General features: G+C 45.0%; 1 protein-coding gene and 1 non-coding gene across 4 annotated transcripts in view; one reads left to right on the forward strand and one right to left on the reverse strand.

Moving 5' to 3' along the window:
- Positions 1-12,537, forward strand: part of KCNAB1 (potassium voltage-gated channel subfamily A regulatory beta subunit 1) — a 460,831-nt gene that overhangs the window by 16,115 nt on the left and 432,179 nt on the right. Inside the window, exon 1 of one of the 3 annotated variants that reach the window (XM_075548869.1) lies at positions 11,884-12,125. The exons of the other annotated variants lie outside the window; for them this stretch is intronic. Coding sequence (XP_075404984.1) covers positions 11,884-12,125 — 242 coding nt within the window. Of the gene's footprint in view, positions 1-11,883; positions 12,126-12,537 lie in introns of those variants that run through there. 3 annotated transcript variants of the gene reach the window in all.
- LOC142447633 (small nucleolar RNA SNORA13) lies at positions 2,011-2,145 on the reverse strand. Its single transcript, XR_012784301.1, has one exon. It is a non-coding gene; the product is annotated as a small nucleolar RNA SNORA13 (small nucleolar RNA).

The following is a 12,537-nucleotide window of genomic DNA, read 5'->3' on the forward strand; positions in this document are numbered from 1 at the left end:
AGACAGGGCAAGAGAGGGACACAGAGTATGGAGTTCCATGTGTGGGGGCTTTATGGACCAGTTCCATACATGGTGCCTCTGGATAGACGTGACATTGCTTAGAATCGGTAACATGATCATACTACAAAGGAATAGGAATTGCCATCTCAACTCAAGGGATTTTGTCCTTGCTCTCTAAATGCGTGCGTAGGAAGAAAGAGAAACGGGCACGGGGAGAGAAATGAATAAAGCGTCCTCAAGGTGGTGCTGGGTGAAGTCTGGCTCTCTCCTCCAACATGGAGAGATGAAAGCACGTCTTCGTGGTCAACCTCATTTTCTTCATTTTAAAGCTCCACCCACCCAGCCAGCCTTTCTTTAGCTCCTTGGTGGGTCAATCTCTTTGGCTTTCCTCCTTGGATCTCCCTTCCTGTTTCCCTGAGAAGTCTGGGAGCCCTGCAGCGAGTAGCCGGTGGTGATGTGAGAGCAGCGTGGCAGGGGCTGGGGCAGCTTTCCTATGTCAGCCCATGGGAAAATGCCGAGTCATTTGAAGACTGCGCCTCAGTTCGGTCCTCTTGGAGTTTTTTGTTTCAATTGCCTGAGAATCATTTGTGCATGGATAACCCTGGAGCCTTCAGGCAGCTCCTGTTCTATTCCTCGTTGGGCAACAGGCCATTCCTTTCCGTGGCAAGAGCTCCAGACTCTGCCTCCGGGAGAGTGGCCGCAGCCCAGGAGGCGCTCAGAGGCACAGGGACAGAAAGAGCAAAGAGTGCTTGTTGTGGGGCTTTGAACCGATTCATTCTGGTCTGCTCCTGGGCAGAGATTTTGTGTGCGCCCCCTCCAGAGATATTGAATTGGTACCTATTTTAATAAGGTGATTCTACATTTAAAAAGTCTCCTGGTCAATCTCTAACAATCACTGGCAAGCTTGTTAAAATGTAGATTTTGATTCCGTGTATCTGGGGCAGAAAGGGGATCAGGCAGGGATGAAGCGGTTCAAGGGCCTGCTTACTGAGTACGATGAGACTGATGGGCTGTTATTTCAGTATGGGCGAGGTATGCGCTTTCACGAGGAGCTTCCCCTCAGTGAATGTAATCGTCCATCTGCTTTTCCATAAGGCAGCTTCTGGATCCCAGCGGCAGGCTACGCCGCGGCTTTATGTGGAATATAGTTATGGGAACTGCGTGTATTAATAGCATTCTTGCCTCATAACTGAGGTTTTCGTCTGCAATTTGGAATAGTTTTTTCTCCCATTAGTCACTATCATTCAATCAAGGAACCAGCAAGTAATGGAGACAAATTTGGGAAATAATCGGTTAAGAAAATCTGTTTGTATAGAGAGTGTTTTTTTTTTTTTAAGTCACAAACATCTCTCCTCTGAAAGAGCTCACAGAAGGTTAAAATCAAATCCCAAAGTGTACCGTGTAGTCTAACCTTCCAATTTACTTTGATTAAAGCAATGAGCATTATGTACGGAACAAGCTGTCCAAAGGGCTGTTGAATTATTTACTTACCTCAAGGCCTAAAGAGCAAACAGCTCCCTGAGTGGGATGCATTTGCCTGAGCCGCCTTTTCTCTCTCTAAGGTTAGTTGTTTGAATGACTGACTACCTCAACGCCAGTTGCTTGAGGAAGAAAATATTAAATGCTTAAACTTATTGACAATATTTTAGCTTCCCCCAGTCCAACTGCTGTCTGATTGATTCCAACTCATAGCGACTGGGGTGACCACAGAGAATTGTCCCACCGGCTTTCCAAGGCTGTATTCTTTCTGAAAACAGGGCTCCTTCTCCATGGAATCCCTGCGGGGCTCGCAGACAGACGTATCTGTTAGCTGGCAAGCTCGTAAGCACTGTACACCAGGACTTCTCTTTGGGTCCCAGGTTATCAATGTCAAAGATGTTTTAAATTTGTACTTTTAAGGAATTTTCAATGAAATGAATTTCTGATTAAATCAGCATGTAAAATTTGTTTAAAAGTGGAAACGCGCATATACTTTCAAAGATACTTTTTTTTTCTTTTTTTCTTTTTACTAACTGTTCCTCATGCAGCTCCGACGCCAAAGAAACCGGACTCAGAGGCAGAACGTGACTGCCAAGGTGTTTAATTTGCACCTTTTTTGACACCACGTTCACCAGTTTCCGAAAGCGAACGGGCAACACAAAGGCCGTCAAAGATACTTTTAAATTGCCACATATGTAATAGTAAAGCGTTTCTAACAGTGAAGAGGTTTGCCTGTTTGTTGTGTTCCAGGTCTGGGGGTATTTGGCTGCACGAGACAGGGTTCTTGCCCCGAACCATCTCAGTCTTTTTGGGGAAGCCACAGATGTATTGGTGTGATGTTAGGAGTGCCACGGACACGGCCCAGAAGTACAGATGGGGGAACAATTCGTTTTCCAGGAGGTAGGAAGGTGGGTGTGTGTGTGAACTTTTATAGGGATGCGCTGGGGCTGTAGGAATGAGAATCTGAGGGAGGTTGGTGGGGATCAGACAGGGAGAAGCCCATGTAGCCTGCAGCTCAAGCACCAAGCTGACCTTTTCCTAGGTTAAGAGTCAGCCAAACTGCCAAGGTGCTATGTTAGTGAGCACCAGCACAGGTATAGATTTAAATGCTGCAAATGTTCCCAATGGGCACTCACTCACCTGAATGGGCCCAAGGAATTCTCATGCAGGGCTCCCCTCCCCCCACCCCCGTGAGCGGAACCTCTCTAATTCAAATTTCAAGGCTTTACTTTAACTTTCTAAACCTGCAGAAACAACCTGACATGTCTAGTTTATCTTACTAAATGTCAACGCTGCTATACTAGACGTCATCAGGGGTATTTCACAGCACGTGAAATACCTTGTCCTATAAATGAGAGGCCTTCTTTTGCTGTTTGATTTTTGAATCTTGGCCCTTGGGTTGTTGTTTATTTTCCTCTGTCTCGTATTTTCCCCCTGTAACCTCTCCTTGCTGTTCACTTTTCTTGTTGTTGGCAGTAATCCTGCTTCTAACAGCTTTTTAAAATATTGGTTTTTTTCAATCCCATGTGCCGTATTTACTCTGCGGGGGAACGGGAGATGAAAGAATCAGTCTGGCAGAATTAAGACCAAGAAAGCGTTCATGGTTTATGAGATGAGGTCGCTCACAGGACTTCTAAAGCACGAACATTACGACACCGTATTCGTTCATTTGTTGATTCTCGGTTGTAATCTCTCTTGCAGGGTTGCTTAAAAAAAGGGTGACCTTTGGGAACTTCAGTTGCTACTCTATTTGAACTAACATTTAGATCTGCCAGATGCTAAAATGGCTTCAAGTTGGAATTTATCCTGGACTAATCCACAGAGACTTTCAAAAAGCAAACCCCGTGGGCCATCATTTTTCAAACACTTGCAGGAGACTGGTACTCTCGGTTTTATGGATTTCCCAAGCAAAGAGAACATTCGATCACAAAGAAAGTAAGCAAAGGGACGCGATTCATTTGTCTCCTACAGCAGAAACTCACGGAGGGCTTTGGAGTGGATCATTTTTCCCCGACAGTACCACCTTGGGACGTTGGTCCATGCTTAAATGTTTATGACCTAGTGAAACGGCACTTTCACAGACAGTGCGGTGTTTTTAGGGATTTAAAAAATAGGGCTTAAAAAAAAAAACTGGAGGCAGTGTTGCTTTTTGAAGGAAAAACTAAAAACTAAACCCAAGACACACAACTCATGTGCTGCAGGACAAAGCCTTGAACTTCAGCTCGTCTGACTTCAAGCCCTTGCCCTTGGAAACTTACATTTGATTTTGGCCCTTCTACGACCTGATCACTTCATGTTGTCCAGTTACTTAGACAAGTATTTCATAGGTGAAACAAGAGAACGGAACTAGACTATCTAAGAGTTCTTGCTTTTGTCAATATCCTGATTTTTTAAAAGATGAACATCTTCAGTAGCTAGACCCAGAGGGCACAGCTGTCCATTGGCTCAGCTAGAATGACCCCAGGCAGCTCTCCTAGCAGCACATTGTATCCCCAAAAGGACAGTGTCCAGTTTCAGGCCTTGCTTTAGTAGCTGAGATTTACTCCCCAGAAAGCCACTTTTAATCTCAGTCTCTCTGCCTGAGCTCTGACATGTTCCAGACCCTGTAACAATACTGTGTGGAAGAAGATATAGGAGCCTATAGCAGTGCTTCTGTAGTCAATGACCTGGGAGATGCAGGATTCTGTGTAATGTTCAAATCTGCTTTCTGAATAGGATCTTGAGCAGGCATCCTCAAATTGCAGTCCGCGGGCCACATGCGGCCCACTGAGGACATTTATCCAGCCTGCTGGGTGTTTTTGCCCTATTTGTGTTTTTTTACTTCAAAATAAGATATGTGCAGTGTGCATAAGAATTTGTTCATAGTTTTTTAAAATTATAGTCTGGCTCTCCAACTGGTCTGAGGGACAGTGAACTGGCCCCGTTTCAAAAGTTTGAGGACCCCTGCTCTTGAGGAATGATGGGAGTATTTCTTGCTAGATGAAGAACACATCAACCTTATCCACATGATTTGCCACTTCTCTTTAGAAAGGAGAAAGTAGTGTCTAAAGACATCTTCATCCCTTTTACAGGCATAACCCCCTTAACGTTGCTCACTCAACCCACTGCCATTGAGTCAATGCTGACTCATAGCAACCCGTGGTTTCTGAGACTGTCACTGTTTATGGAAGTAGAAAGCCCAGTCTTTTTCATGTGGTGCTGCTCGTGGTTTCAAAGCGCCAGTCATAGAAATTTCAGCCCAACGCATCACAGTCCCCCTCAAATCACCTCCTTCTCGGGTGAGGCTATGCTTGTTGAACATCTATGTCTTCCATGAAAGCTGTATGCTGCCCCAACACAAGGGGGCACCATCCACATAAACTACCATGCTTGGAGTTGTGCAATGCGGACGCTCTGATAACCACATCACTATGTTGTTTATTCTGTGTCAAGTGCATCAAAGGTAACATTCCTTAATAATCACAACATTATCTCAGGTGGATATATGAGCTTCATTTCCAGAGGAAGTGCCGGGGAAAGGAGGGCCCCCAACAAATTATCACTGGTCTGGTAGGCGCAATTGTACGGTGATACTAAGTAAAGATTATAGTGAAGTCATAGAGCGCATGAGAAGTAGGAGATTGAAGTAATGGAATCAGACACAATTCATGGTAGCATGCTCACCTCAGCCCCGCTTGGTGGTCCTCATGGGGATAGCCCGGGAGCGAGAGAAGGAGAGCCCAACTTTATTACTCACCAAGGGTTATAACTACTTAGTGGGGCATGATTACAGGTAACCACAAGTCACAGGAAGGGGCAGTACAATAGGCATATACATCATAGGAAGGTGATGCACAATAGGTATAAGCGTAGCAGGAACGGGATGAGGTAGGGGTGTGCACATAGGAATGGGAGGCACTAGAGCTATACATGTGACAAGATGGGCGGACCCTAGATTCATGATGGTGGCCTAACCTTGGTCACCCTTGGGTGGGCTTGACCTCTCAGGGGTCTCCTACTAGGAAACAGTCAACTACTATCCTTATCAGAAGGGAGTGGGTCCTACTTGTTGTGAGATAAACAGTGGTGGATGCTTGCTCTAGATGGCTGAGAACCCCTAGGGAGAAGAACCCCTGCCCTAATTCTGTTGACCTCCAAGTGTATAGTCATTTGCCGTGTGTAGTAAGCAGCACATTTGGGATACATTTGGGGGAGACAACTTGGGAGAAATCTTTCTGTTTCCCACAAGGAAGAAACTAAGACTCAGACAGAGTCCAGGGATCATCACAGGTGCGCTGCAAGGGCAGGATTCCAACCCCAGTTTTCCTGATGCCACAGTTCCTGCTCTTCCCCACCGCACTCCATGGCTGCTGGCTGAGATGAAGGAAGTCAACATCCTAGCAATATTACCTGAGTGGTGACTCCACAGCATAGGACCATAGCACCATCTGATCTCAAACCTTCTATGACTCAACATTGCCTAAGAGGAGAGCCCAAAGTCTAGCTAATGGGATTGAGACCCCATCTTCCAACCTTACCTTCCATTTCTTCCATAGTATTAGGCTGGGTTATCTAGAGAAACAAATCCAGTGACACTCATCTATGTGTAAGGAAAAGCTTTATATCAAGAAGTTATCTATCTATCTATCTATCTATCTATCTATCTATCTATCTATCTATCTATCTATCTAAAGACTTCCAACCTGGTTCAAACCCAAGTCCTTAAGTCTGATGCTAGTCCACAGTCCTTCAGCCTCATGTAGGCACATGCTAGTGACACAGAATGGTGAACCAGAAAACAGGAAGCTCTTTGGCCAGTGGGCACACAGTCAAATGGATCCAAAGTCAAAAGAAACATGGCAGAGTGCCAACAGCTCTCATAGCTGTTGGCAGTCCCAGTAAGCAGGCAGGCGGAGGGGCAAAGAGAGAGAGAGGGTTGCCAGTGTCTCACATTCTTATACCAAAAGGCTTATGACATCCAGATGATTCATTAGGCTGTGCCTTGAGTGACAGGTCTGACTCCCCCTCTACCAAGAGTGTCTAACTGACATAATCTATACCTGTTCTTCAAATCCACCAGCCATGTTCAAAGCATCTGGGGCCCCACGGGCAGATCTGGGTCCCACTGGCCAAGTTTAGCAGCCCGAGGACCTTTTTCAGAAAGAGCACGAGGGTCACACTCAAAGCTGGGAGGGCAGCTTCTGCTTCCAGGACCAGCATTCTATTAGAAGCTGCTTTCTGATTGTGGATGCGACTAAGCATGAGACCGCTGTAGAACACCAGTTGTAGCCCAAGGATTTGTCCTTCTCACGAGCCCTTTACAGGACAAAGAAGAGACAGACACCTAGACATTGGCAAGGGTATTTTGCCCCTGAACGCAAGGCTATACTATGTCCCCCATTGCCACTGAGCCAATGCTGACTCTTGCTGACACCATGTGTTTCAGTGTAGAACTGTCACCCACAGACTTTTCAATGGCCGTGAACTTCCCTGATCAGATGGCCAACCCTTTTTCCTCGCTGCCTTGGAGCAGATTTGAACATCCAGCCTTTCCATTAGTAACTGAGTGATTAACTCTTTGCATCACGCAGGGACTCCTATGTGCATGGAATTTTAGAGATATGGCAGATGATACTTTGAGGAGATTGTTTTCATGTTACAGTGGGAGAGTATCTACTACACAGGCAGTTGTTTAGTGCTGTGTTTAGTGTTCAGAGTCGATTTCTGACTCACAGCGGCCCAGCTGAGAAAGTCACTGCTGGGCAAGCAGGTCCTCAGGTGTTTCTCTGTTGGAGCCGCGGGAGAGTTCAAACCACTGACCTTAAGACTAAGGGTCAAGTGCTGACCCATAGTGCTGCCAGAGCTCAATTGAGAACAGGTGAAGGTGACGTCTTTAGGCATCAGGCAGAGGGAGCCTGCATCAGAACATGGGTACTCGATTGCTCCCGTCTTAGAGGCCCTCCCTCCCTTACTCCTCTCACCTCTTTCCTTCATCGTTGATGCGCCTTCCTTGGAGATTTTCCCAGTCCCATCCTTTCCCAGCCTCTGAGGTGGGTGTAGGTGTCTCACCGCTTGCCTCATGTTAGCTCATTCTCCACCTGTCCTCCAGGCCTAGCTACACCCTCCTCTCTTGGGAGCCCTGGTAGTGCTTGGGGCACCACCATCAACCAGACACTGCAGGAGCAAGATGCGACTGTCTATTCCCATACAGATTGACAGGCTCAGAAACTGCATGAGGGTTGTTTTCAGTTGGAATCGACTACATGCCATGGGATCTGGTATCTTCTCCTGTACTGTGCACCCCTCCAGGCAAGGCCAGGTGTCATCCATGTGTTTTGTTGAGAGACCACTTGGATAGTCAACTCTGGATTCATCACACACAGTTAGCTCCAGAGGCAGCTCAGCCAACGGTGAAAGGGAAAGGACAAGGGAGAGAGAGGAAGTTGCTTTGGATGGAAGGTAGGCTCAGTCAGGGGATGGCTCATCTGTCCCTGTGGCCCCTGCTGAGCACTAGCAGACACACAGACAAGAGTGGGAAGAGCAGGAAGCAGTCAACTCAGAATAATAATCAGAACAGGGAAATGTGCTCTGATCTGTGGTCTGCGTTCCTAGCCAGTCAAGCGAATCAGGCCTAGAAAATATTGAACGTCCTCATCTCTTCCTACAGATATAACCAATTTGATTTCTGTGAATTCCATCTGGAGAAGTCCAAGTGCAGATTAGCAGTTTGTGGGATTTTTTAGTTTTCTTTTTTCTGTTGTTGAGAATTTTTGTATTTTCTCTGAAATATTAAAACATTTTTTGAATGCAGATGCTTTTTTCTCTAAGTATCTTTATGAAAGCTCCCACTCTTTATTTCCATATCTTGTGAAAAACAGATTTAATATTTAATTTCTCTCTGGAGGTTGTTTTTATTATTATGAAAAGTCCCAGAAAAATGGCTTGAATCATTTAATATATTTATAGCCTATATTATAACCATTTCTTTCTTAAGTAGTTTTCATGTTGTTATACTTTCTTAGCCTTGCAAAGCAAAATTTTAAATCAGCTCAGGGGAGAAATTTTTAATATAGATTTCTTATCCATATAATCCCCAATATATCCATTTAAATACCATAATATTTATATGGCAGATATCCTAAAATATTTTCTATGTAAATGTGTTTATGTGTGCTCATAAAGTTAATCATTTGTGGTTGTTAGTGGACTATATTTTCCAACTACTATTCCTTCTTTGTTTCCAACTTTTACATTCAAATTACTAATAATTATCAATGCATCTTTATTACATGTTTGACCAACTCCAGACTGAAGACATTGATAGAATTCTTCAGTTTCTTCATCACTAGCTTTAGTGGTTGGTGTATCAATGTGAATAATAATTGTATTGATTGAATTTCCTTGTGTGTGGATAGACATGATCCTATTACAGACAGCATGGTACTTCAAGATAGCTCTGGAAATGCACTTTTTGACTAGGAATACGATGTCATTCCACCAGATTGTATTATTTCCAGCATAATAAATCAAATTATTTTCTGACTCAAAATGTTCAATACCAGTTCATTTCAGTTCACTAACACCTAGAATACGGATCTTTCTGATTTCCATTTCAGTGTTTAGTGATTTCTAGATTTCCTAGGTTCATACTTCTTCCATTACCCAAGTCTGTATCAACTAGACAAATTAGCGTCGTGACCTGCCCACGGTCTTACATAAGTATGGGGGTTGAACTGCTGTGAGGAGAGCCTGCCCACAACCAGAGCTGAGTTTGTGAGTTACTATGAGCCATGGCCTCCTGCATCCAAGAGCAGAAGGTGTTTATGAGCAACTCTCTCACCATGGGGCCTTGTCTTTTCCCGACTCTGATATGCGGATGCTTTCGTTGCGTAGTATTTAAAATTTCTAGAAAGTCTTAGAAACCCTGGTAGACTAGTGATTATGGGTTGGGCTATGGACAGCAGTTCAAAACCACCAGCTACTCTGGGAGAAGGATGGGGCTTTCTACTCCTGTTAATGGCTACAGCCCTGGAAACTCACAGGGGCGATTCTATCCTGTTCTACGGAGTCACTGTGAGTTGGCATCAACTCAGTGGCAGTGAGTGTTTTTGAAAAATCTTACTACCTTTAGTTAAAACGTGGACTAACGGTCATAGGAACGAACTGTTTTGTTGTTAGGTGCTGCTCTCCCAGCATTAGATTGGACAATATTTTGTTGTGATTCATAGGGTTTCTATTGGTCCATTTTCAGAAGAAGATTACTAAGCTTTTCTTCCTATTCTAGTAAGCTCTTATAAAACCCAAGTGAACCCCTACTGGTGTTTGAAATATTGATGGTGGTGTTCCCTGCACCCATATTCTCCTACTGCCATTGAACCTGCTCTGACGGGTATGGGGTTTCTGAGACCGTAAACCTTTAAGGGAACAGACACACTATCTTTCTCCTGCAGAGCTGCTGGTGGGTTTGATCTTCTGACCTTTTGATTAGCAACTTAAGGTCTAACCCACAGTGCCACCAGGACTCCTTTGCCAGTGTCATAGCAATACACATGACCACCTACAACATATATGTACACCACATATGACATGTTGTATGTGTACCACAGACAGCAAACTAATAGATGCATCTCTCTGTGGGGCTCAAAGCTTTGGCTGCAAGGATAACAATGGAATAAAGTGGAAAGGGAGGAGATCTAAAATGGATGCAAAAATACCGTTAATAGTTCTGCAATGTCGACATGCTTCTGATTATGGAGGACAGCTCTATTCCCTCCCCTCAAAGAGCCAATAGTCGGGATGGGGAGTGAAGGTGGGTATTTTCAGGAAGAGGTGGCTAAGCCTCTGGGAGAGTGCATTTTGAGTGTGTGCTTCCTAGGAGGTACAAGTATCACCGCTGGACAAGGAATACGCAGACGGGCACTGAGCGACGTTGATTCACACTGGAAAGGTGGTATGCTTGGATTTCAATTTCCTCTCAGTTCTGATTACCTAACAAAAGAAAACACCAGACTGGTGTGACAATATCTCCAATACCTCTCCAACACTTACTTGTTAATCTCCCAAGAACAGAAAAAAAGATAAATTTGGTTCAGAGCCATTGGACACAAAGAGGGTCCGGTTTCAATTTAACAACATTCTTCATTTTTATTACATTCATTTGTAGGTCCCAGGTATAAGGTTTTCTGTTTATAGTGGTGTGAAAAATACATTTCCGTACTGAATACATTTATTTGGGACAAAGGCGCAATCTCATTTAAAAGGACAAACCAATAACAACAGGACAGGTGGTACAGGAACATGGCAGAAGTCACAAAGGGCTTGCAATGGTTGTAGGTGTCAAGTGGGCTTTGGAGTTGAATTGCAAGAGGCATGCTGAGGAATGAGAGTGTGCCAGGGGGTGGGGGGCGGGGCGGGGGGAGGGAGAGTGTCCAGAGCAGATGAGCTTTATTTTTCTTGTTGAACTTTGAGAGTTGTACTTATTGGATATGTGGTCTGCAAAGATTTTTTTCCCAATTCTATAGTATGCTTTAAAAATATTATCAGAGGCTTTTACAGAGCAAATGTTTGAGCTTTTTTTCTTTTTATGTATTAAGCTCATGGTCAAGTCTAAGAGCTTTTATTCTTAGCCCTAGATCCCAAAGATTTTTGACTATCCATTTTCCTCCAGAAGTTTTCTAGTTTTGCATGTAAGCCCATGAAGCATTTGGGTTATGTCTTCTTTAAATATTAGACTTAGAGAATGTGATTCCCCCTTCCTGTATGAATGTACGATTTCTGTGGTATCATTTGCTTGGAAAGGCCCCCTTCATGATTCATTGTATAGGAAAGCTATCCAATCATTACTGACTTGTGTCGGCACCCCTGTCAGAACCCAGGAAGGGGTGGGGGGCTATTTGTGAGGGGACCTTGCTTTCTATTCCCTCCCATCTCCTGCATCTGAGAAATACCCTAATGAATCTGATGGTCACTAGAATAAAATATTATTTGATTACAAAATACTGGGTGGCTTAGAATGGTCTTGCTGCACACTCGTGAATCACCCCCGAGGCCTCGTGGTCCTTGTGAGAACAGAAGTTTTGGCGTCTGTCCTACCACAACATTTCCTCTTACCCAAATAGGAAGACAGAGAAGACTGAGTAGCCATGGTACCGTTTCCCCCGGGGTGACTGCATACTTGCTTAGGCTTGATCTTGAAGAATTTTTAGGGACAAGAAAAGGGACTGGTCTCTGCCAGGCTCCGCTTTGCTTTGGTGGAGACTCAGGAGTCTGTTCACACGCAAAGGCTGAAGGAGCAGTGAAGGAAGCAAGTGGATCGCCGTCAGGGACGCATCAAAGCCAGTTAGCCCATGCTAGTCACAGCAAGCGACTGCCATTCTTCCAGCTAAGGACTGTGACATTCCCTTCGCTTCCTTGGAGTTTGGAACCATGCACCTGTATAAACCTGCCTGCGCAGACATCCCCAGCCCCAAGCTGGGCCTGCCCAAGTCCAGTGAATCGACTCTGAAATGTAGACGGCACGTAGCAGTGACCCAAACACAGCCTCAGGCCGCCTGCTGGTCTGCCAGGCCCAGCGGAGCGGCAGAACGGAGACATCTGGAGAAGTTTTTACGTGTCCATGGGGTCTCCTTGCAGGAAACCATGAAGGCGAAGACGGGCATGGCTTACAGGTAACTTGTTCACTGCGATTCATCCAGCTGGAGTGAAAGACTGTTGCTAGTGATGATGGTTGTCGTTTAATGCCAACTCCAGGCGCCCCCACCCAGTGCAGAGTAGACCTGCCCTCAGCATCCCCAAGGCTGTGACTTTCCGAGCCCGTGGGCGGACCATTATTCCCACGGCCCCGCGAAGTTTCCAGCCAGTTGTCATCACATTGTGACAGCCTGGGGCCTCATAAAGAAATAAGGATTAAAATGTCAAATGAAAACAGTATATGGACAAAGGAAACCGAATGCAGCTAGTCTGCTTTCTGAGTTGCTGCATGTTTTTTTCTAGCTAAAGGCAGCTTACCGTCTTTTGCTCAGAGCATTACACAAACATCCGACGCACTCACCTGTGGAAGGCCTTCCCCTGGGGCTGCCT

The sequence above is a fragment of the Tenrec ecaudatus genome, chromosome 4, assembly GCF_050624435.1.
Source record: "Tenrec ecaudatus isolate mTenEca1 chromosome 4, mTenEca1.hap1, whole genome shotgun sequence".
Lineage (NCBI taxonomy): Eukaryota > Metazoa > Chordata > Mammalia > Afrosoricida > Tenrecidae > Tenrec > Tenrec ecaudatus.